General features: G+C 44.1%; 1 protein-coding gene across 1 annotated transcript in view; it reads left to right on the top strand.

The window, feature by feature from the left end:
* Window positions 1–24,779, top strand: part of LOC126981393 (protein slit-like) — a gene marked incomplete at its 5' end in the record, with an annotated part of 119,182 nt that overhangs the window by 40,371 nt on the left and 54,032 nt on the right. Inside the window, one exon of the mRNA XM_050832411.1 lies at window positions 15,841–15,912. Within this exon, the coding sequence (XP_050688368.1) occupies window positions 15,841–15,912 (72 nt within the window). The remainder of the gene's footprint in view (window positions 1–15,840; window positions 15,913–24,779) is intronic.

The raw sequence follows: 24,779 nt of genomic DNA, 5'->3' as shown, positions 1-24,779 counted from the left end.
AGAGAGAGAGAGAGAGAGAGAGAGAGAGAGAGAGAGAGCAATAAAGAGAGCCAGACCACACATACCCTATGGTTCCTAGCCAGGGGTCAGAACCTTAACATTGCCGAAATAAAAACTGATGCCCTGCTAGTCCCCATAAAAGATAATAGGATAAGAGAGAGAGAGAGAGAGAGAGAGAGAGAGAGAGAAAAGTTGTCTCGTGTGGGAGGATCAAGGTTAAGCTCGACTGAACAGAAGGTTACCGGAGGAGGAGGAGGAGGAGGAGGAGGACAAAAATTTAACCTTTCAATATTTTTTTTTTCCTGGTCACTCTATTAAAAGAAAAGCCTAAAAAATGCAAGAAAAAATGAGGCATATCGAGAGAGAGAGAGAGAGAGAGAGAGAGAGAGAGAGAGAGAGAGAGAGAGAGAGAGAGAGAGAGAGAGAGAGAGCGACACACACACACACACACACACACACACACACACACACACACACACACACACACACACACAGGTAAACCCACAGGTACACAAGGCAAACATAATCCTTCTTATTCCCATGTCTTTGTAGGACTCGAGGCTTGTTACTAAGGACGCGAAGAGAGAGAGAGAGAGAGAGAGAGAGAGAGAGAGAGAGAGAGAGAGGGAGAGGGAGAGAAGTCCTGGGGCGGGGCGGGGCGGGGCGGGGTTAGTCTGGCACGGGCGCAACCTGCAGGCTACCCTCGACAGGCCGCCCCGCCCAAGGGATGTCCGCGGCCCCTTCGTGGGAGTGACGTAAAAATGAGGGAGACGCATCCATCATCCTGACACTCGCAGGGGACGGAGATGAACACGCGATGGTCACACATTCCAAGGGACGCTCAATCAGTTCTCTTTTTTTTCTCTTTTATTTCTCATTTCTCTTTTTTTTCTCTTTTTCTCTCCTCTGGTTATGTTTCTTCTCTCTTTCCTACTTTCCTTTGATTTTTTTTTCTCATTTCTCATTTTTTTCTCTTTCTCTGTCCCTTGTTTATGTTTTCCTTCTATCTTTTCTCTTTTTCTTTGTTTTTATTTTTTTTATTTTCTTCTATTTTGTCTTTCTTTCTCTATTCTCTCTGTTCTTTATTTCTCTGTACACTATAGTATCTCTCTCTCTCTCTCTCTCTCTCTCTCTCTCTCTCTCTCTCTCTCTCTCTCTCTCTCTCTCTCTCTCTCACGATATATAATTTATTTATTGCCTGATGAACTTTTAAATTTATTTGTCGATAATTTTCAATAGATCAATTTTTACATTATTAAAAGAAAAAAAATGAGTGTGTGCGTGTGTGTGTGTGTGTGTGTGTGTGTGTGTGTGTGTGTAAGGGGGGGAAAGGTAACTTAAAAACACCTGCTCTTTCATGACTATCTTACTCTCCCTTTACTCTCCCTTCACCCTTCATTCACCCTTCTACCCTCGTGACTCCTCTCCCTCCCTGCCTCTCTCTCCCTCTCTCTCCCCTTCATTGTTTATCCCTCCATCTCCTTCCCTCCTTCCTCCCTGCTGATTCATGTCTTCCTACTTTCCTCCCATCATTCCTCTTCCTTCCCTAACCCCTCCTTGCCTACTCGTAACCCTTCTCCTCCTCCTCCTCCTCCTCCTCTTCTTATTCTTCCTCTTCCTCCTCTTCGTCCTCGTCTTTGTACTCTTTCTCATCTTCTTCTCCTTTATCCTGCTGCTCTTCTACCTCTTTTCCTCCTCCTCCTCCTCCTCCTCCTCCTCCTCCTCCTCCCCACCTGCTTCACGTGAGGGTGTGTCGTAAACATTTAATTAACCTGTGGATACCTGGCGCGCCCTGGACACAATCTATCAAGGTGTTGCTGATTATCGTGAGCTGGCGTCAGTACCCCTCTTCTTCTTCTTCTTCTTCCTCCTCCTCTTTTTCTTCTTCTTTTTCTTCTTTGTCGTCTTTTTTTTTCTTCGTCTTCTATTACTTGTTCTTGTATTTGCTCTTGTTTTCTTGTTTTCTTCTTGTTTTGTTGTTTTTGTTTTATTTTTCCTTCTTTTTCTTCTTCTTCTTTTTTTCTACTTTTTCCTGTATTTTCACCTCTGCTTTTTCTTATTTTTATTTGCTTTATTTTTGCTTTTTTTTCTCTTCTAAAATTATTTCTCATGTCTTCTTTTTTTCCTTTATCTATCTATGTATATTTATCTCATCTTCTTACACCTCTTTTCTTCTCTTCCACCTCCTCCTTCTGTTCTTTCTGTCCATCCCCTTCCAATTATCTTTTGCTCTTCTATAACAACTTAATTTCCTCTTCATCTCGTTTCCCCGCTTATGAATTGCTGTCAAGAGGAAGTAATAAAAAGGGGAGAGAAAGAGAAAGGGAGAGAGACAGGGAGACGGACAGTAGGTAAAAGGGAGATAGGGAGAAACAGTACAGAAAGGGAGGCAAGAAAGGAGAAAGGGACAGAGGGTAGAGGAAGGAAAGAAGAGAAAAGGACAGAAGATGCGGAATGGAGGAGAGGAAAGGGAGGGACAGAGGACGGAGGGAGGGGGAGGAAGGAGTAGACAGTAAATGAAGGGAGGCAGGAGAGAAAGGGACAGAAGGCAAAGGAATGGAGGAGAGGAAAGGAAGGGACAGAGGATGGAGGGAGGGGGCCGTCCAGGGGAGACTAAACATTAAAATCCATGAAGGTAACGATTTGGGGAGAAGAAACGCGACCAGGTGAGCACCCTTAATTACATGATGACCCCCTTACCTGGCCAGCTGGGCAGAGGGGGAGAAGGACGAGGAAGAAGAAGAGGAGGAGGAGGAGGAAGAGAAGTTAATTGATATAAAGCTAAAACATTGAAAAATAAATAAAGGTTGAAGGGAGTAATGAAGACGTGGGTAGTTTTACATTTTGAGAGAGGGAGAGAGAAGAGAAAAGAAGAGAAGAGAGAAGGGAGAGAAGGTACAAAATGTGGGGGGGGGGGGAGGGAAACCTGACCATTGTATAGCCTTCCCATGATAATGAGTTTGTGGGTATTACCAATATTTGTTTTATGCCCACGTGAGTCAGGTAAGGGACGACCAGGTAAGGCCTCATTACCTGCCCGCCCCTCAGCCTACTCCGCCCTCGGCCTCTCCTTCGTCTTCTTTATTTATCCACGTCTCTCAGGGTCGGGGTAGAAGTGTTTGCGCCTCGTTCCCGCGGTGTTAATGCGCCATCGAACGATCAAGAGTGCTAGGAGAGGTAAGCAAGGTGGAGTGTCTGTGTGTGGAAAAACAACTCCGTCCCCTGTTACGAAGGATACGAGTGTGTGTGTGTGTGTGTGTGTGTGTGTGTGTGTGTGTGTGTGTGTGTGTGTGTGTGTGTGTGTGTGTGTGTGTGTGTTGATGGCTGGTTGGTGGGGAGGATGTTGACTCGCAAAGCTCTGAAGTTATTATTTTCGCGCTAGTGTGGCTGTTGAAGAAATGATGATTGTTAGAACTGTATGACTGTGAAGAATATTGTTTTTGTTTTTGAAGAGTTTATGATATGAGGGTTATGTGATTTCGATGGATTATGATTTTGTTTATCGTTTGTAGGGGTGTGGAAATGCTCATTGGAGGGTCAAACTAAACTGATTTTGCTTCTTAGGGAAGGGGATAATCTGAGTGTGTGTGGGAGGAGGTGGTGGTGTGTGTGGTATAGTTAATGTGGTGTGTGGTGTGTCGTGAAGTGATGTGGTGTGATGTGGTGGTGTCCTGCTTACGACTTGAACTCTTTCAAGAGGAGGGTACCAGGACACCTCTCCTCCCGAAATTGACCTACCTTTCGGCTACTCCTCTAACTCTTTTTAGGAGCAGTGAGTAGCGGGCTTTTTTTCACATTTGTTACCTTTTTTATGCCCTTGAACTGACTCCTCTGCTGTAAAAATAATAATAATAATAATAATAATAATAATAAGCTGAAGAATAGTTTAGCGTGCTGTGCTGTGGTGTGGTTTGGTGTAGTCTATCTGGTGTATGTGTGGTGTAGTCTGTGTCCATGGTGGTGTGACTGAGTTGTTTAGTCTGTGTAGTGTACCTGTGCGGTGTGTCTATGGAAAAGCTGGAAAGTTTCGTTTAGTCGGCGCAACATCTGTGGTCATATGCCGGGTGTGTGTGTGGGTGTATCAGGTTCGCCTGGGTGGGATAAGAACAAACATTCCCTTAAGAGAACATGGCCGGGTCCCTTCCCTTCCCTTTCTCCCCCTTAATAGAAACTAATAACGCCTCGGACCTGAATTACTGGCGGCGGCGACGAGTGTGACCGAGTCGTGACACCGCTCCGACCCCCCAAGACGACCCTCAACCCTTCCCTGCCCCCCGACCCGCGTGTGGCCGCCCCAGGTACTTAAGGGGAGGGAGACGCGCCCCCTGCCATCTTTAGCTCAGGCCTGGACGCTTTCTAAGGGTGGAGGAGCCTCGTAAGTTCAAGGATAAGGGCGAGAAGTGGCGGATTCTTGGGCCGGGCAGAAGAAGAAGGGTTGAGATTGAATAGCATAAGGAGGACGGATGTGACGGAGGTGTTGCTTTGTGTTGCGTTCGCTAAAGAAACGTGAATGTGTTGTTGAGTTGAGGGTTAGATATCGTAATTCCTGTGCAATTTTTTTTTTACAACAAAGGAGACAGCTCAAGGGCACAAAAAAGGGAAACAATAATAAAAATAAGCCGCTACTCGCTGCTCCTAAAAAGAATCCAAAGAGGTGGCCGAAAGAGAGGTCAATTTCGGAAGGAGAGGTGTCCAGATATCCATAATGTTTACTATAGTGTACATTCCCTCCGTTCTGTTTTATATATATACGTTCATAGTCCTTTAGAGAGAGATAAATGGTGTCTGATTATTGGTGTCTTCGATCGTATAAAAAGAGTTACCTGGTATTGTGTTGATCGTTCTGTTCATGTTTTCTTGAGGTAGTGTAACTTTAGGACCATTTATTTAGTATATACTTGGTGTTTTAAAAAGATAACTGGTCTTATTGATAACCGCATTCCTCGTCCTTATATACTAAATCATCCCATTGTTCTTGATCGCTAGAGGGTTGTTGTTGTTTTTTTGTGTGTGTGTTTTTTTTGGTGTGTGTGTGTGTGGTGGGGGGGGGATGTAACTTTGCCTCCATTTCTTAATACATACATAGTCTTTTGTAGAAATACCTGGTCTCACTGATAACCGCATTCCTCGTCCCCATATCCTGGATTATCCCAATGTGTCTTGATATTTTGCGTTCATATTTTCTTGAGATAGCGTAACTTTTCATCCACTTATTTATATGCACAGTTTTTTTTTAGTTAACTGGTCTCATTGATAACCGCATTCCTTGTCCCCATATCCCGGGTCATCCCATTGTGTCTTTCTTGATATTTTGTGTTAATATTTTTTTGAGATAGCGTAACTTTTCATCCACTTATTTACATGCACAGTTTTTTTTAGTTAACTGGTCTCATTGATAACCGCATTCCTCGTCCCCATATCCCGGATCATCCCATTGTGTCTTGATCAGCCCTGCCAGATGGTCGTGAGAGATAAGCTTGCTATCCACACCTCGTCGAAGTCACCGCGTCCCTTAAAAAAAGCCGCAATCCGCAATTTGTCCGGAGTCGTGGGGGCATCGTTATCGCTTCATTTAGCAGCGTGCAATTACGGAAACATCGGACATGACCTGCGATGCCCTAATTGGGGGTTACGTGTGCCCGGCCGTCGGGTTGTGGACTCAAACAAACCTCTTACACCTGGTCCCTGAAGTCGAGGCGCCATTTTTTTCTTCGTCCTTTCCTTTCCCATCCGTTCTTTGTCCGAGTTGATCCGCCATTCACCTACATTTTCCTTTCTCCTCTTCCTTTCTCCTTTTCTCCCCTCCGTCAAAGCGTGTTTCGAAACGGTCCGAGCTTTTGTCCGGGAGGCTAGACGCGCGTGCCTGGAGAACCCGGTGGTGGGATCTGCGCTCGCCCTGACGAATGAATGCAGGAACGAGAGTCCGTCAGGGGGTAGGGGGCTTATGCAGACGTGAACCCCCCTTCCCCCCTCCCCCCCGCGGCCGCTTACGATGAGTTACCGCCCCATCACTGTCACATCTAAGGCCCCCGAAATCCCGTCCCTCGTCACAGACCCGCGGCCCCAGCTGGCGTATAATCTCCCGAAGAGCAGCTCCAAGCATGTTCTGTTTGTCCCTCGGTGGGGCGCTGCTGGGGCGAGGAAGGGGCCTGGCGGGGGTTGGCAGGGAAGACGGAAAGGGATGTGGTTGGTTTATGAGGATGGTGAGTTAATGGTTGTGGAAGGAGAGGCTGGTGGAGGGGAGAACGAAAGGGAGGAGGGACAGGTTGGGTGCATAGAAGGGGAGTTTCTGGAAGGGAAAGACAAAAAGGGATGTGAGGATGGGTAGTTGATGGGTATGAACTTGGAGAATGGGAGGGAGGAGAGGCTGTAGAAGGGGAACACGGAAAGGAGGAAGGAAAGAGGAGGTGCATAGGAGGGGAGTTAATGGAAGGGGAAGGCGTTAGGGGATGGGAATGGAAGGAAGGCTGTAGAAAGGGGAGTATGGGGAGGGTAGCAAGGTGTAACAACTGGTGGGGTGCATACGAGGGGAGTTAATGGAAGGGGAAGGCGTGAGGGGATGTGGCTAGGAGAGAGGAGGGAGGAAAGGTTATAGAAGGGGAAGAAAGGGGAGGGTAGGATGGTGTGACTACTGGTGGGGTGCATACGAGGGGAGTTAATGGAAGGGGAAGGCGTGAGGGGAGGAAGCGAGGGTGGGTGATGGTGTTTGTGGCCTCTTGATGACTTAGGGGAGGGGGGGGAGAAACTGTAGAAGGGGAGGATGAGGAGGGTAGAAAGGTGTAAGTACTGGTGGGGTGGAGAGGAGGGGAGTTACTGGTAGGGGAAGGCATGAGGAGAGGAAGCCAGGTTGGGTGATGGCGGGTGATGGGTGATGGTGTTTGAGTCGCCGGATGACTTAAGTTGACATTGGAAGACACTTTCAGTTTGCACATCAGTTATTTCTAAAGGTCAAAGAAGGGATCAGTCTGGTTCTAATGAGTGTTTCCTTAGGTTCATTGTACAGTAGAAGGGTCAAACTACCACCGGGCCACAAAACTACTCTTGGAAATGCCCACAACGCCTACGAAAGCCTTGTCAAATATGTGATCTTGAGCTATGAAATGTCTTGGTATACGATCCTTACTGTTCTTCCCGGAGTGATGGGCGGCTCGCTGGGGGTCGTTGCCTTTTCATCTCCCCCTTCCCCCCCCCCCTCTTTTTTTTCTCCCTCAGTTATCTTCGTCTTCCCATCACCTCGCACCCCCCCCCCACCCCACAGAGTTGCTTTTTTCTTTCACCTTTCTTCGTCTTTCCCTCCTCCTCTTCTCCTCTCTTCCATTGCTTCTCATCTCTTTGCTGGTCTCTCTATACACCACCTCCAGCTTCTCTTTTTCCTCACTTTTCTTCGTCTTCCTCCCTCCTTCCTCTTTTCCTCTCCTCCTCCATGCCATTGCTTCCCAATTTCTCCGTCTCTCGTTATGCACTCCCTCTAGAGTTCTTGTTCTTCTCTCACTTTCCTCCGTCTTCCTCCCCTTCTCCTCTTCCCCTTTCCCTCTCCTCCTCCCCAAGAGCTGTCCACTTCTCCACTCGTTCCACTATGCATCCCCTCCACTTTTCTTCGTTTTCACCTCCCCCTCCTCCTCCCCTTCCCTCCTTCAGAGCACAACCCCTCCTTCCATCCCCCCCCTCGTTTCTCTCTCCCTCCCTCTCTCCTCACCGCGAAGGGCTCGGCCACCCACCTCCGACACATACCTTAATCACTGTGAGTTAAACGTTTTATTTTTTTTTTGTATATATTTTTTTTGTCTTACCTGCGATTACATTCTTCCGAGGCTTATGTATATTTTTTTTTTCCCTCCATTTGTCTTTTTTTTTTTATATGGTGGTAATTTTCTGCATTCTCATCCTTTAATTAATTTCCAAGGGTATTTTGAAGGTATATATTTTTTCTTTTATTTTCTCTTCCCTCTGTTTATTTTTTTCTGTATGTCCCTCTTGCTTTTCTTCTACGTATATATTTCTTTCATTTAATTTCCTACGGTATTTTTAAGTTTTTTTTCTATTTCCTCTTCCTTTCATCCATTATTGTTTCTGTATGTTCTTCCTTTTTTTTATTTTCACGTATATTTTCTTCTTTTATTTTGCCTTTGATGTTCATCGCCTGCTCTCATTATTTATGTAAACTTGAACGGCTTATTGTAATTCTATATCTTTTTTTTCTTCTGCTGTCTCCTTTCTTCCCTTCATCATCCACCCAGAGATTTATATTTTCTCCCTGACCAACATTTATTTCCATTTTCCAACTACTACATTTACCTGCTTTCTCATCATATATTTTAAACAGCCAACCGTATTCTGTAGATCTATGCTTATTTTTTCAAGTCCTCCTTTTGTCCCTTTATTCAGGATTTCCAAAAGCTTTTCTTACATTCTAACGTATATTTTCTTTTCCCTTTCCACAATAACTGCTTCCGTCCGCTCTCTCATAACTTATTTTAACTTCCAACGGAATTCGGTTAGTCTACAAATACTTCCTTACTTTCTCTTCTCGTTCCTTTATTGATGATTTCCATAGATTCCTCCTCCTTTTCCTTCCTTCCAGGCGAGGAGGGAGGGACAGAGGGGCCAAATGAGGCAGTGGCCGAACCCATTTTAAGGGTTTCGAGTGGGCCAGGTGGGCTCTGAATAGCTAATTAGCCGGGTACCTGGACGGACAGGTAATGGAGGGGGCCAGGTGGAGAGAGGAGAAGGGACGGCTGGAGGAGGGAGAGAAAGGACCCGCTGTTGGCTCTTCAGCTCTCCGAGATATTTGGAGTAGCTGGTAGGAAGGATCTGATAACACTAATCTAATCTTTTTCCTGGTTACTGGTCGTGTTTGTGTCCTAGTGTACTTGTGAGCTTATCTCCTTGTGTGTGTGTGTGTGTGTGTGTGTGTCCGCGTGCTTTTAAGACGAGGCCAAGAGCGCCGCGAGGTATTCGTGGTTAGAAGGAACCGCTTGAACCAACTCGAGTGAATTTTTTTTTATGATGATTCCTTCTGAGGATCGAGTTACCCTTCCCCTCCCCGGCCGCGGCGCTCCACCTGTCCAGCGCGCCAATTAACGTTAGAATATATTGGAGAATTTTCTTTAGTTGATGTTCGGTGAAGATTGTTTGTGGTTGGTGATATATATATGTGCACTCAGAGCGGGACTTGGAACTCACACACACACACACACACACACACACACACACACACACACACACACACACACACACGCACACGCACCATGAAAAGACAGGAACGCACGCACACACAAAAAAAAACATTATACTATCTCCTAATCCTCCTTCACTCCTTTCGCCACGGCCTCCTCCACTCCTTTCACTCCCTCCTGTTGCTCCCTCTCCTTACTCCCTCCCTCGTCCAATCAGCGAAGCCATAAGTCGAGGATCATCAGCGAAATAAAAAGAGGAAGGAAGGGATGCAAAAGGCGACGAAGATTTATTGATATTTTCACCATCACAGCCACGCCGGATCAGACGAATGGTATTATAATCCTTGAGAGAGAGAGAGAGAGAGAGAGAGAGAGAGAGAGAGAGAGAGAGAGAGAGAGAGAGAGAGAGAGAGAGAGAGAGAGAGAGAGAGAGAGAGAGAGAGAGAGAGAGAGAGAGAGATGAGAAAAGCTGAGAAGAAAAGGGAAGGGAAAGGAAAGGAGAAGAGAAGAAAATAGAAGAGAAGAAGAGAGAAGAAAAGACAGAAGAAAAGAAAAGAAAAAAGAAACAAAAAAAGAAAAAGGAAAAGAAGAGAGAGAGAGAGAGAGAGAGAGAGAGAGAGAGAGAGAGAGAGAGAGAGAGAGAGAGAGAGAGAGAGAGAGAGAGAGAGAGAGAGAGAGAGAGAGAGAGAGAGATATAACGTGGAAAATTGCGTTAAAAATCAGACCACACAGACCTTTGAAACAAACTAGGTGGTCTGTCGAGAGAGAGAGAGAGAGAGAGAGAGAGAGAGAGAGAGAGAGAGAGAGAGAGAGAGAGAGAGAGAGAGAGAGAGAGAGACATAGACAGAGGCAAAGAGAGAGGAAAGGGGGGTTAAGGAGAAGGGTCAGGTGAGAGATCCAATACTCTTTGTCCTTCCCCTTCGGTTCAATAATAGGCTTTAGGAGTCATTTACTAAGGGATTAGGGACACAGGACGGCCTAAGGGAAGCCCGGATCTGCCGATATTAGGTCACTGATAAGCCTGATGGATGAACTAAACGTTTCCTGCCATTGCTTCGGATTAGGGAGACGAGAAAGGCTGATTGCGTTTGAGAATAAAGGAGGAACAAAGTGAGCGAGTCTCTATTTAAATTGTGTCGTTATTCGCTTCCTTATTTCGCGTTAGGTTAGTTGGAAATGAATTTACCCTCATTACGAAATAGAGAGAATAGGAGAGAAGGGGATTGTGTTAAAGAATAAAATAGGAATGAAAGTAAGTGTGTGTTGGAATGCTGTTGTTTTTCTTTTGCTTGTTTCGTGTGTTAATAGTTTACTTAATGTTAACTTGTTTATTTAGTGTTTATGTTTACTTACTGTTAATAGTTTACTAATAGTGTTAATAGTCATAAGGAAATAGAGAGAATGGAAGATGCCTGCGTTTGAGAGTGATCGAGTTTGTGTAGAAATATTGTCGTTATTGGCTTACTTGATTCATGTGTTTGTCAGAAATAGGTTTACTCTCATCATTATGAAATTAAGAGACTGGAGAATGCATTAAAGAATAAGAGAGAGAAAAAATGATCAAGTTTGAGTTGAAATAATGTTATTCTCTTGCTTGTCTTGTTTATTCAATTACATGAACTTGATTTGTTAGAAATGAGTTTACTATCATTATTGGGAAATGAGAGAACAGAAGTAAAATTGAGGACGTTCGAGAATAAAGGAAAAACAAGTTCCAGTACGCATGTGTAAAAAAAAAATAGTTGTTTTTTTGCTTGTTTTGAATGTTGAGCTTCACGAGTCAAAATATACTCTCATTTTCACGAGACTGGAAAAGAAACGGAAAACAGTCACAGTGCTAGAGAACAACAACAACAACAACAACAACAACAACAATAAGCAAGTGCATAAAGGAAAATAGTTACAAGTTTATTTTCTGGTGATATTTAGTTTCGTAATTGTAAAAAAAAAAAAAAAAAAAAAAAGTTCAAGATTAGGAAGTTGGGCGTCCGTGAGCTGTGTTTCATCTTTTCTTGTCTTGTTTTTTTCTTCCTTTTCTTTTTGTTTCGGCCGCTCTAGGATCCGGATGACGCGTGTAGATGTGATTAGATGAAGGGAAGGTTGTGTGCGACGTGGGCGGCCCGGGTAGCTTGAGGCACCTGTTTTTTTCTCTCTCTCTCTTCCTTTTTTTCTTTTTCTTTTCATTTTTCTTCTCTTTTTTCTTCTTTTCTCATTTCTTCTCTCTCTCTCTCTCTCTCTCTCTCTCTCTCTCTCTCTCTCTTCCCCCTCCCTCCCTCCCTCCCCCTTCCCTCCTTACATAACCTAAGAAACACAACTCTAATTCGCTGTATTACCTTTCATTTCTCCGGACGGTGTATTCACCTGCTGTAATGAAGCGTAATGAGGCGAGGCGACACACCTGGCGGCGCACAGGTAGCTCGGGGGCAGGTGGACGAGGGTTCGATACCTGTGATTTGGCGTAATGTGTTCTTTTTCTTCGGCATGACTTGGTATTAAGGAGAGGAAATGAACGCGTGGGGCTTTCGTTATGTTATCAAGGAGAGGGAATGAGCATGGGTCCGCGGTGGTTGTGTTTTGTTGTAGCGTTTTGGAGATGGACAGATAGACTAATAGAAGGGCCAGCCAGGAAAGGAAGGAAGGGAGGGAGAGAGGGAGGCAAAAGGTAGTAGGTAGGAGGGAAAGATGAGATCGGAAAATTCGTTCGTTCGTCGGTGAAGCGGAACAAGACAAACATACATAGATAATTTGAGAGTGTGTGTGTGTGTGTGTGTGTGTGTGTGTGTGTGTGTGTGTGTGTGTGTGTGTGTGTGTGTGTGTGTGTTTGCTCACTCGCGATGTCTTCCAATACTCTTTCTTCTATTCTTTCCTCTTTCTTCTTTTCTCTCATCCTCTCCTCACTTCTCCTTCTTATTCCGCCTTTCTGATCCCTTCCTCTCTCTTCTCTCTACTCCATACCCCCTTTCTCTGTTCTCTCTTCCTCTTTGTCAAGTGTCGAACCACCGCTCAGTAATCCTCTCATTCACATCACCTTTTTGGACGCCTCTATACCCTCCTTACCATCTGGGCTGAGGGGCGGCCGGAGGAGCAAGGAGGGAGGCACAAGAAGCAGCCTCCGTAGCCCCCCTCCCCCTTAACACCTGCCCCAGAGCGCGACACACGTTTGCTGGTCGCCTCAAAGAACATAAGAACATAAGAACATAGGAGTCTGCAAGAGGCCGGTAGACCTGTACGAGGCAGCTATTTGGTGTCTCAAATATGTATCAAATACGTTACCTATTATTTTTTACTTTTTATTTTATTTTTTTACTCACAAAAAATGTGTGCAGAAAAAGTTAAGCTCTGAAACTAAGTACTAGTACGCTACATAAAAACAGGATTTCATATTATAATTTTAACCTTCATATGTCATTTTCCTTATTAGTTTCTCCTTATAATAATTTCCACAGCTCAAAAATATATTATCATTAGTTTTTCATCATTTTTAAGCTCTGAAACTGAGTACGCTACATAAAAAAAACTGAACTTCATATAATTTAAACCTTCATATGCCATTTTCCTTATTGATTTCTGCTTCTAATAATTTCCACTGCTCACAAATATATTATCATTAGTTTTTCGTCCTTTTTTAAGCTCTGAAACTAAGTACGCTACATAAAAGCCGAATTTCTTGATGTTATTTCTACCTCTATTTGCCATTTTCCTCATTAATTTCTGCTTCTAATAATTTATAATGCTCACAAATATATTATCATTAGTTTTTCGTTCTTTTTTAAGCGCTGAAATTGAGTACGCTACATAAAAAACGGATTTCATGATGTTATTTCTACCTTCATATGCCATTTTCCTCATTGATCTCTGCTTCTAATAATTTCTAAAGCTCACAAATATATTATCATTAGTTTTTCGTTCTTTTTTAAGCGCTGAAATTGAGTACGCTACATAAAAAACGGATTTTATGATGTTATTTCTACCTTCATATGCCATTTTCCTCATTAATCTCTGCTTCTAATATTTTCCAAAGCTCACAAATATATTATCATTAGTTTTTCGTTCTTTTTTAAGCACTGAAATTGAGTACGCTACATAAAAAACGGATTTCATGATGTTATTTCTACCTCTACATGCCATTTTCCTCATTAATCTCTGCTTCTAATAATTTATAATGCTCACAAATATATTATCATGAGTTTTTCGTCCTTTTTTAAGCTCTGAAACTGAGTACGCTACATAAAAGCCGAATTTCTTGATGTTATTTCTACCTTCATATGCCACTTTCCTCATTAATTTCTGCTTCTAATAATTCATAATGCTCACAAATATATTATCATTAGTTTTTCGTTCTTTTTTATGCACTGAAATTGAGTACGCTACATAAAAAACGGATTTCTTGATGTTATTTCCACCTTCATATGCCACTTTCCTCATTAATCTCTGCTTCTAATATTTTCCACTGCTCAGAAATATATTATCATTCGTCCTTTCTGTTTTCTGTTGTTTTCTCGTTATAACTTCCTCATATACCCTGTTACAGCCTCAGACTCTCCTACACCCTCCCACACACTTAACCCGGTAGCTGCGGGGTACATGTATCTTAATGGCCCCTCTAAGCGAATTAATGGGAAAAAATCATCACTCACGCAAACCATTTCATAATATATAGTACCAATGCATTTGTGATCAGTTTGTGCATCATCTATTTGGGGGGTTTATATCATTGTAAAAATTTGGCCCATCTCTGGTACACGGTAAAGCCACAAATTTGGCCCATCGCTGGTACACGGTAAAGCCACAAATTTGGTCCGTCGCTGTTACCGGGTTAACCACCTTCTCCTTCGCTCTGAGCACCGGACTGATAACCGGTGGACCCTCGCTGTCGGGGTTAATGGGTGGAGCTCGCTGCCGGTTGATAGAGTGATTGATGACCCCTTTGGCTATGGTCCAATACCTCTCCCCCTTACATTCCATTTCCCTTCATTTCTTTTCTTTTCTTTTATTTTTTTTTCCTTTTTCTCTTTTGATATCCTTCTGGGAGTTTCGATTTCCCTTCTATTTATTTATTTTTGTGTTTTCTTTCCGTTTTTCTCTATTTTTCCCTCTCTTTATATCCCCCTTTTCTTTCTTTCTTTTCTATTCCCATCTTTCTTTTTTCAATTTCTTTCTTTCGTTCCTTCCGTCAGTCTCGATCTCCCTTTTTTTTATTGTTTCCCTTTCATTTTTCTTTTTTTCTCCCTCTTCCCCTCCACACCCTTTCCCTTCCTTTCTCTTAATTTTCTTCCTTTTCCTTTCTCTCTTCCTTTCTTTTCGCCACTTCCGTTTTCTCTCTCCTTTTAAGTTTCCTCTCCGCTTATTTATATTTTTTTCTTTCCTGTCAGAGTCTTTCTCGTCTTCTGCTTCTCATTCTTTACTCTGCTTCCTCTCTCTCTCTGGGTTTCATTCTGTTTTTCTTCTCCATTTTCTCAGATTGTTTTTCCTCTTATATCCTCGTCTCTTTCTTCTTCTTCTTGTCTCCCTTTCCTTCCTTCCTTCCTTCCGACCCATCTCTCCATTTTAGTATCTGGGTTTATTTTCATTGACTTTTATCCTCCTCCTCCTCCTCCTCCTCCTCCTCCTCCTTCTTCATTCTTTGCTGTCCGCCTCTCCGCCTTTCCGTTCTATCTTTTTCCTTTCTCTTCCCGTGTTTGTGGGACGCTGACGGTAAGACAGAGGATCCGAGGCTCGATATTTTACTGTTTACTCTTGACCAGAAGCAACACCCGGAGGCCCTTTTGTCCGCCCTTCCTCCTCTCCGTTTCTAAAAGTTTGGAGTCTCGGCTGAGCTTTCAATATTTTCCTTGCCGTATTGTTCTTTTTCCACCCTTTTAAACATTTTTGAGGGTGGTAGTGGCGGGGACGGGTCGTGGGTGAGTAGTTTTAAGTCTTATTTCTGTGGTGGTGGATAATGTAAAGCTCTTGTGAGATGTATTTTGGGATGCCTTATTTTTTGACCGGTATTTTTCCCGTGTTGTTCTTTCCTAACTATTTTCAAGGGTGGTATTGGCGTGGACGTGTGAGTAGTTTGAAGTATCTCTCTCATTTCAGTGGCGGATAATGTAAAACTCTTGTGGGATGTCTTTCTTTGACCGGTCTTTTTCCCGTGTTGTTCTTTCCTAACTATTTTCAAGGGTGGTATTGGCGTGGACGTGTGACGAGTTTGAAGTTTCTCTCTCATTTCAGTGGCGGATAATGTAAAACTCTTGTGGGATGTCTTTTTTTTTACCGCTCTTTTTCTCGTGTTGTTCTTTCCTAACTATTTTCAAGGGTGGTATTGGCGTGGACGTGTGAGTAGTTTGAAGTTTCTCTCTCATTTCAGTGGCGGATAATGTAAAACTCTTGTGGGATGTATTTCTTTGACCGCTCTTTTTCTCGTGTTGTTCTTTCCTAACTATTTTCAAGGGTGGTATCGGCGTGGACGTGTGAGTAGTTTGAAGTCTCTCTCATTTCGGCGGCGGCGGATAAAGTAAATCTCTCCTGCGACGTCTTTTTTATCTCTCTTTTTGTCTTCCTTGGCGGGAGTGTCATGTTTAAGGGTCCGCCTCGACAAACCTTCCGTGTTGCCGCGTGTTTGCTGAGGGTAAACCTTGCACCGGACGCGTTGTTATCACTCACCATCATCGTTTTGTTGCAGGACCTTGGAGAACAACCAGCTGACGCACCTCCCGGACAACCTCTTCGCCAACTGCCCCAACCTCTACAAGATGTGAGTACCTGCCGTTGTTTGGGCGCCTCCTGGGTTGCCGTCTGTGTTGTCAAATTTTCTTCCTTTTCCTTTCTCTTTTCCTTACTTTTCGCCACTTCCGTTTTCGCTCTCCTTTTAACCTGGTAGCAACGGGGATTATGTTTCTTAATGGTCCCTCTAAGCGAGAAAAATGAGAAAAAATCATCACTCACACAAACCATTTCATAATATATATATCGAAGCATTTGTGATCAGTTTATGCATCATCTATTTTGGGGGGTTATATCATGGCACAAATTTGGCCCGTCGCTGCTACCGGGTTAAGTTTCCCTTCCGATCAGTGTCTTTCTCGTCTTCTGCTTCTCATTCATTACTTTCCTTCCTCTCTCTCTCTCTCTCTCTTTCATTCTGTTTTTCTTCTCTATTTTCTCAGCTTGTTCTTCCTCATTTATCCTCATCTCTCTTTCTTTCTTTCTCGCTTGCCCCCGTGACCTTCCCTGTCTGTCTGTCTGTAGGTCTGTCTCCGTGTGTGTCCGTCTCTCCGGCCCTTGTGTTCGCCCTTCCTGCATGGACACGGAGTTTTTGCTGAGCGTCCCACTTGCTGTGTTGTCATTGCCTGATTGGAAAGTGTAAAGGATTGGACATTTTCCTTCCTTGATAGACAGGCGGACTGACACGAAGGTTTAGTAGAGAAAAATACACTTAAACTCCACGCGGTCGACACGGCTTCAGTAACAAACGACTTGGCTGAGAATGGAAAGATGAACCGTAATCTGTATAGAATCAGGCTCTACTTGGGATGGAATAGAATAAAGATGAACCCTAATATGTATAGAATCAGGCTGTAATTGGGATGGAATAGAGCATGAAGATAAACCGCCGTATCTTCAGAATAAGGCTGTAATTGGGATGGAATAGAGCTTAAAGACTTAAAGATAAACCGTCGTATCTTCAGACTCAAGCTGTAATTGGGACAGAGCAGAACCGAGCATAAAGTAAGCGTGTAATAGGTTATAATTTGATGATGATGAGCTACCGCGCGGCGAGGATGACGCTGCAAATTGAGGTCAGTTGGCGCTTGCGTGCATGAGGAGAACCTGTTTACAAGGACCGCTGATTGACCGACACATCACAGCGCAAGCATCGTGGGCCCAGCGTTGCCAGATTATCGTACTCACCCCATTGTAATCATCATTTTTAAGCCCCAAACTCTCGTACCTTAGCAAATAACGATAGAAAAATAAAGTTAGCGTTAAAATTGTTACTTATCGATGTTGTTGTTGTTGTTTTTTGCTTTAGTTATCGGTCAGAAACTTCGAAAATGCAATGCGATGAGTACGATAATTTGGCGAGCCTGATCGTGGCCCTCGCTGCCTCGGGTCGGCCAGAGGGTGCCTGCCAGCCATGTGTCAGCGAGGCCAGGCTCTCTGCTCGCCTTGCTCTATGATAACGACCAGTCACTCTTCCTCAGGCTCACTTCCTTCGGCTCACTTCCCCCGTTCACTTCTTTCGGTTTCCTTCATTCACTTCACTTCTTTCACTTCACTTCCTTCTAGTTCAGTTTATAATAACCTCCAGTAACTCTTCCTCAGGCTCACTTCCTTCGGCTCACTTCCCCAGTTCACTTCTTTCGGTTTCCTTCATTCACTTCACTTCTTTCACTTCATTTCCTTTAGTTCAGATTATAATAACCTCCAGTAACTCTTCCTCAGGCTCACTTCCTTCGGCTCACTTCCCCCGTTCACTTCTTTCGGTTCTCTTCTTTCAGTTTCCTTCATTCACTTCACTTCTTTCACTTCACTTCCTTTAGTTCAGATTATAATAACCACCAGTCACTCTTCCTCAGGCTCACTTCCTTCGGCTCACTTCCCCCGTTCATTTTTTTCGGTTCCCTTCTTTCAGTTCCCTTCTTTCACTTCTCTTCCTTTAGTTCACTTCATGATAACCACCAGTAGCATTTCCTCTACGTTGAAAGACATGCAGGAGAGAGAGAGAGAGACAGTGAAGGTTGCAATGGTTCGGACATGTGAGAAGAGAGACAGAGGGCGAGGTGTTGAGGATGGTGGAGGAAATGGACTGAAGACGAAGGAGAACATGGAGAGGGACAGTGCAACGAGACATGGAAGTGTTAGGAATAGAAGAAGGATTGGCACTGGACCGAGGAAGATGGGAGAGGATCATCGGACTCTAAGAATGGAAGAAGATGAAATATAAACGAAAGAAAAGGAGGAAAGAAAGACGACCAGTAGTACTCTCCACTTAAAACCTAACCTAACAGTAACCTAACCTAACCTAACCGAACAGTAACCTAATCTAACCTAACCTAACAGTAACCTAACCTAACCTAACAGTAACCTAACCTAACCTAACCTAACCTAACAGTAACCTAATCTAACCTAACCTAACAGTAACCTAATCTAACCTAACCTAACCTAACCTAACAATAACCTAACCTAACCTAACCTAACCTAACAGTAACCTAACCTAAAATAACCTAACCTATTAAGACTCTCCTATCGACTTACTTTATCATAATCAATCGTAGCTCTCTTTCGGCCACCTCTTTGGATTCTTTTTAGGAGCAGCGAGTAGCGGGCTTTTTTTTTATTATTGTTTCCTTTTTTGTGTGCCCTTGAGCTGTCTCCTTTGTTGTAAAAAAAAAAAGAAGAAGAAGAAGAAGCACTTCCCCCAATTCACTTTATTATAAGTACCAGTAACGTGTCCACTAGCAAGTTACTTTAATGTTACTTTATTACACCGACCAACAGCTCCACTTCCATCAGACCACCTTCATAAGTTCCACCTTCGCCTGTTCTTATCGTGCTCGGAGGAATTTCTTGTTAGTGTGAATTACATGATTATGCACAAGAATTTTAATGAGATCGCAGGCCCGAGAGGCGACATATTTTGGGGTAAGGTAGAGTGATGCGCGTGGGATAATGTACTTCGATTATGTTGATTGAAAATTTGAATGCGGGGCGCGGGCAGGCAACGTGTGAGGTGGGCGGCGAAGGCATCAGAGCGTGTTGTTTAGTAGACCCGTGAAGAGTTGCTCAGAGGAAAGACTTATTGTGTTGGTAAGGAAATTTTGGGCTTCATAATCTAAAGTTCTTCGTGTAGAGGGCGTGAGTGCGTCTTTAGTGCGTCCATCAGTAAACGTGTGAGGTGGGCGGCGGAGGCATCAGAGCGTTTTGTTTAGTAGACCCGTAAAGAGTTGCTCAGAGGAATGACTTAGTGTAGGTAAGGAAATTTTGGGCTTCATAATCTAAAGTTCTTCGTGTTGAGGGCGTGAGTGTGTCTTTAGTGCGTTCATTAATCACTCTCTTGGTAAACCTGTTATTTAGAATCCGTGTTTACGAGGAAATTATTTAAAAGTCATTACGAAAAGACAAGAAAACATAATGGACTCCTTCACACCAAGACAACACAAGGGAGAGAGGAAAGAGAAATACCAGAAATAAAAGACACAAATGATGATGAAAAGTGACTATTATTATTATATTTGCAGACATGAAGAGATCTAAAAAAAAAAAAATCCTATTAATTGACCACAAAAACTAGTGTGACGTGATTCTTATGACATTTTAATACTGCTAATGATGAAGTGATTTTTTATATGCTAATGCTGGACCCCGCGATGTCGAGGAGAAAATATTAAGATCTAAACATAAAAAATAAAAAATCCTATTAATTGACCACAAAAACTAGTGTGACGTGATTCTTATGACATTTTAATACTGCTAATGATGAAGTGATCCTTGATATGCTAATGCTGGTGCCCGCGAGGTCGAGGAGAAAATATTAAGAGTAAAACATTAGACGTGGAACCAAATATTAGAACATTGTTGAGGCAAAATATCTTGTCAAATCCATTCGCTGTGCTCTCCATAATATATTGCGATCGATTCACCACAAGCGCCGTCACTGATATAGATGTCAAGTAAAATAAAGTAAATACGTGTTTGAGAACTTTACTAAGAGATTTATTTTAATGGGACGCTGAATACTTATGTCGTATCCTCCTGTACCTTCCTTTACCTCTCCTTTTTCCGTTTTCTCTTCCTCCTCTTCCTCCTCCTTCCCTCCGCTTCCTTCCCTACTCATCCATCTCAATCCTCTTCCCTTCCCTCCCCCTCCCTTCCCTCATTCCATACTCCACTCTTCTCTTCTTTCCATATTTCCTTTTTCCCGCTTTCCTTCCTGCACTTCATTCCTGATTCTGCATTTTTTTTTCCTCTCTTTCTCCCTCTTTGTCCAGCATTCCTACCTTGTACTTCCCTTATTATTCTTTTTTTTTTTCATTAATTTATCTTCCTCATACTTTGTGTTTATTTTTTTTGAGGTATCTTTTATCCTCCTTTCCTTCTTTCTATTTTATGTAACAGCCTCTTCTTCTTCCCTTTTTCCGATGCCCTACGCCCCTGTCCACCCAGCAGTGAATGGGTACCAGGTGTTAATCGGGGGTTGTGTCCCGTCTCCTGGGGTCTGTTCCCTTCTCCTATAATTCCTTCCCCTTCTGTCTTTCTCCGGCGTAAGACCACAGATGTAGCGCCGACTAAACGAAACTTTCCAACTTTTCTTCTTCCCTCCGTCTTTGCCCAACACCTCTTTCCTCTGTTTATTTCCTCATTCTACTCACTCTTTTTCTTCTATTCTATTCATTCAAGACTCCTCCATTTCATTCATTCTTCCTTCCTTTCTTTCTTCTCCCTTCCTTCCCTACTTCTTCCCTCCCAACACACCTCTTACCTCAGTTCATCACTCTATCCTACTCACTCTTTCCTTCCCTTCTTTCTTCGTCCCACGCCCGAGTCATGCAAGCTCTGGGTGTGCAGAGGAGTTCCTTGAGACCAGTGTACCAAATTATCGTATTAACCACATATCGTATCTATCATTTTTATGCCTCAAACTCTCGTACCTACACAAGTAACGTGAGAAAATTAAAGTTAGTGGTAAAAACTGTTGATTATTGATGTTTTTCGTTATTTGTTGTTATAGTTATCGGCCAGCAACTTTGAAAATGAAATGCGATGAGTACGATAATTTGGGGACGCTGCTTGAGACCCTCCCTCGTCCCTCCCCTGCCCCCGCCCCGTCACACGTTAAAGAGAGGCATTGTCATCGTCATCCCCTTCCTCCCTCTCGTCCCTCTCGGCACTAACAAGCTGAAAGGAAAATATCGCCCGTCGAGTCAGTCTTCCGCCGGGCAGCTGCAGCGAATTATGTGTTCAAAACTGTTTTTATTAATCAACGAAGGCTTCAATTATATACTGCGTGGGCTCTTGAGGGGCTCTTACACACTTACACACGCACACGCAAACTCCCATCCCCTCACACACACACACACACACACACACACACACACACACACACACACACGCACACTTGACTCATCCCTCCGTGTGCACTTAGAACCAGCCCCATGTGAACCTCCCACGCCAGATGTGCACCGCCTCGAGCACGTACATGTATACACACACACACACACACACACACACACACACACACACATACACACACACTGGGGTAAGGCGATCTCAGCTGTCGGTGCTTGGCGGAGGCGAGAGTGAGGAATGAAGGGGAATGAAGGGAGATAATGAGGTGAGAGGGATGAGGGGATGAGGGATGTGGAGGAGGAGGAAGGGAAGGAGGAGGAAGAGGAGGAGGTAGTTATGATGGAGATGAAGGATGAAGGAAACGTGAAAGAAGGCATTTAGAGGTTGTTTATCCGTGCACGAGAGAGAGAGAGAGAGAGAGAGAGAGAGAGAGAGAGAGAGAGAGAGAGAGAGAGAGAGAGAGAGAGAGATAAACAGATAGACAAATGGACAGATTAAATGTATGAATAAATAAATGGATGAATGAAAAATAAAAATAAGAGAAAATCAAAGGAAAAAAGTGAAAAAAAGATAGGTAGAAAGAAAGGAAGGAAGAAAAAGCAGAAGAAAAGAAAGAAAGAAAGGAAAAGAAAGAAAAGCAACCAAAGAAAAGGATCCCATTTATACTTAAGGCCAAATCTAGGTAAGCGCACCCAACAAAGAAAACGAAAAAAATAAAGAAAAAAGAAAAAGAAACACGAAGAAAAGTGCTCCAGAAGAAGACATTTTCTGACATTTTTTTTTTTTTTTTCCCGCTCCTCGCCTTCTGAGAATCTGGCAGAAGCGGGAAAGAACTTTGTTGATATTGTGGCAAGGCAGCTGGACGTGTGTGTGTGTGTGTGTGTGTGTGTGTGTGTGTGTGTGTGTGTGTGTGTGTGTGTGTGTTCGTTTGTTCACCCACACTTCAAAACACATCTCTACAAGTGTCTTAAGTAGGCTATACGAGGGCACTGAGGAGACTTGGGTGAGTAAAGAATTATAGGAAGAAGGGAGGAAAAGGGAGTAAATAGGAAAATGGGAGGAGAGGAGAGTAAAGAATCATAGAAGAAGGGAGGAAAAGGGAGTAAAGAATCATAGAAGAAGGGAGGAAAGGGGAGGAAAGAATCAGAGGGAGAAGGGAGAGGAGGGAAGTACAGAATCATCGAAGAAGGAAGAACTGAGGTAAAGAATCACAGGAAGAAGAAGGAACCACAAAGGAATCGGGTGCTCTTTCCTGCCCAGATGTCTTAAGGGGGAAGGTCTGAGGGAGGGAGGACAAAAGGGAGTCGGGAGTTCAGTCTTGCCCAGGTGGTGTCCAGTGGGTGTGGGGGAAGAGGGCCGAAGGGACTCAGAAGCCCTTTCCTGCCAGGTGTCCAGCTCGAGAGGAGGGTCACCGCTTATCTCAAGACTCAAGCGGCGGGCCAACGTTACAGACCAAGAGAGAGAGAGAGAGAGCTTAGGCAGGCGTTTAAGGACGGTGAGGCAGGGATGAGACAGGGGTGAGGCCGTGTGGAGGCAGGGGTGAGACTTGGATGAGGTGCAGGGGTTTAAGAGAGGTGAGACAGGGATGAGATAAGGGTGTGCAAAGGTAGGGGTTAGCTTTAGATGAAGTTCAGGGATTTAAGAGCGATGAAGTGAGACAGGGTTGAGGTTGAGTGCTAGTTGAGGTCAGGTTGAGGCAAAGAATAGATAAAGGTTGAGGAGGGACTCGAAAAACAGGGTTGAGACCAGGGTTTTAAGAGCTGTTAGGTGAGGCAGGAATGAGCTAGAGGGACAGAGATGTAAATTTAGGAGCAAGACTTGGTTAATTAAGGTACGGTTGAGGCACAGAGGTTAAGGAGGGACCCAAAATACAGAAAGCACACAGCACCCTAGCGACCCCGAACCTAACCCAGAAGACTCCTACGGTAGGGATGAGGGAAGGGCAAAGGAGGGATGAGGAATAGGTTAAGGGGGGACCCAAAATACACAGAAAGCACACAGCACCCAGTGACCCCGAACCCAACCCAAAAGACTCATGCGGCGGGGATTAGGTAAGGGCAAGGGAGGGATGAGAAATAGGTTAAGGAGGAACTAAAATAAATAACACACACACACACACACACACACACACACACACACACAAACACACATACACACATCACCCCAACGACCTCATGTCTGCCCTAGGAGTCTCCCGCGGCGTCCTGGGCAGTCCATCTCGAGGGAAAACATTGAAAAAACACCTTCTTTTATAACGTACAATTTCCACGGACTTCACCTGTGTACTCAGCGCGGTGTACGACCCCAAGCCCGATTTTTTTAGCATATATTACGCTCACCTTTGCTTTAAGAGTCACTTCCCGGGGTTAGAAATTATATAGACGCCCATTGGAGGGACTTTGCTGTTCCTTATTATCCCAGCATTTTGTCTCATGCCCAAAAGGAGAGTGCAGACACGCCCACATCCGCCCACCGCCGAGCCCGCTTGTGTTGCCGCGCGGGTGATGAGTGTGCGGGCGTGGGCGGCACACACACACACACACACACACATACACACACACACGCAGAAATTATCCACCCATGTTCGGTACCACTCGTTCCTCGCCCACCTGAACCCACGCCCATACCCACGCCTATGTGACCGAGGGGAGGAGAAAGAGAAGGAGGAACTGGAGGAGGAGGAGGAAGGGAAAATTGAATACGCGAAACTGAGTCACAGTGGAAAAAAGTGCATAGGGTTGATCCTCGTTCACCTAAACCCACGCCTACACCCAAAGCCTAAGACCAGAGGGAGGGAGGGAGGGAGGGAGAGGGAGGAAGGGTAAAATTGAATGTGCTGTATCGAAGCGCCGTGGAAGGAAGTGTAGTGAGTAAGAGAGTGAAAATAAGGGTTTGTTTGGGAGCGCGTGGGCCGAGGCGCAATGTGTTGACTGACTGGGCTTCCGGGCGAGGCTACCGGGTGAAGGGAGACTGCGAGACGCTACCGACGGGGGAACATGAAGGGAAGGAGAAGGAATGTAGGATGAAGGAGAAGGAAGGAGAAAGAATGCAGGAGGCAGAAGGAGGAAGGATATAGAATGTACCAGGAAGGAGTAGGGAGTAGAAATTTAGGAGGAGGAGATATTAACTTAGAGAAGGAAAGGGAATGTAGAGAAAGGAAGAAAGGTAGAAAATGGATGGTAAGCGAAACATGGAGGGAGAAAAAAAAGGAATGTTGAAGGATGTTAGAAGAAGAAAGAATGTACCAGGAAGGAGTAGGAACGTAGGAAGAGGAGATATTAACGTAGAGAAAGGGAAAGGGAACGTAGATTGAGTTCAAAAGGCTATAGAAAATTTAAAGGGAAAAAAATACTTAGAGAAAAAAAATGAACGTAGATTGAGATAGAGAGAATGTAGAAAATGCGAGAGAAGTCTAGAGGGAAGAAGAGGAGGAGACATAGAATGAAAATAATGTTGAAACAGGAGGAGGAATGTGGAGGTGGAGGAATGTGAAACGTAAGAAGGGGAATGAATAACTTGGAGAGAAGGAATGGGAAACGGAGAGGAAGAGAA

Source organism: Eriocheir sinensis, chromosome 48, assembly GCF_024679095.1.
Source record: "Eriocheir sinensis breed Jianghai 21 chromosome 48, ASM2467909v1, whole genome shotgun sequence".
In the NCBI taxonomy this organism is placed as follows: domain Eukaryota; kingdom Metazoa; phylum Arthropoda; class Malacostraca; order Decapoda; family Varunidae; genus Eriocheir; species Eriocheir sinensis.
The sequence above is the reverse complement of the archived record's forward strand: the minus strand, read 5'-3'. Positions and strand labels throughout refer to the sequence as shown.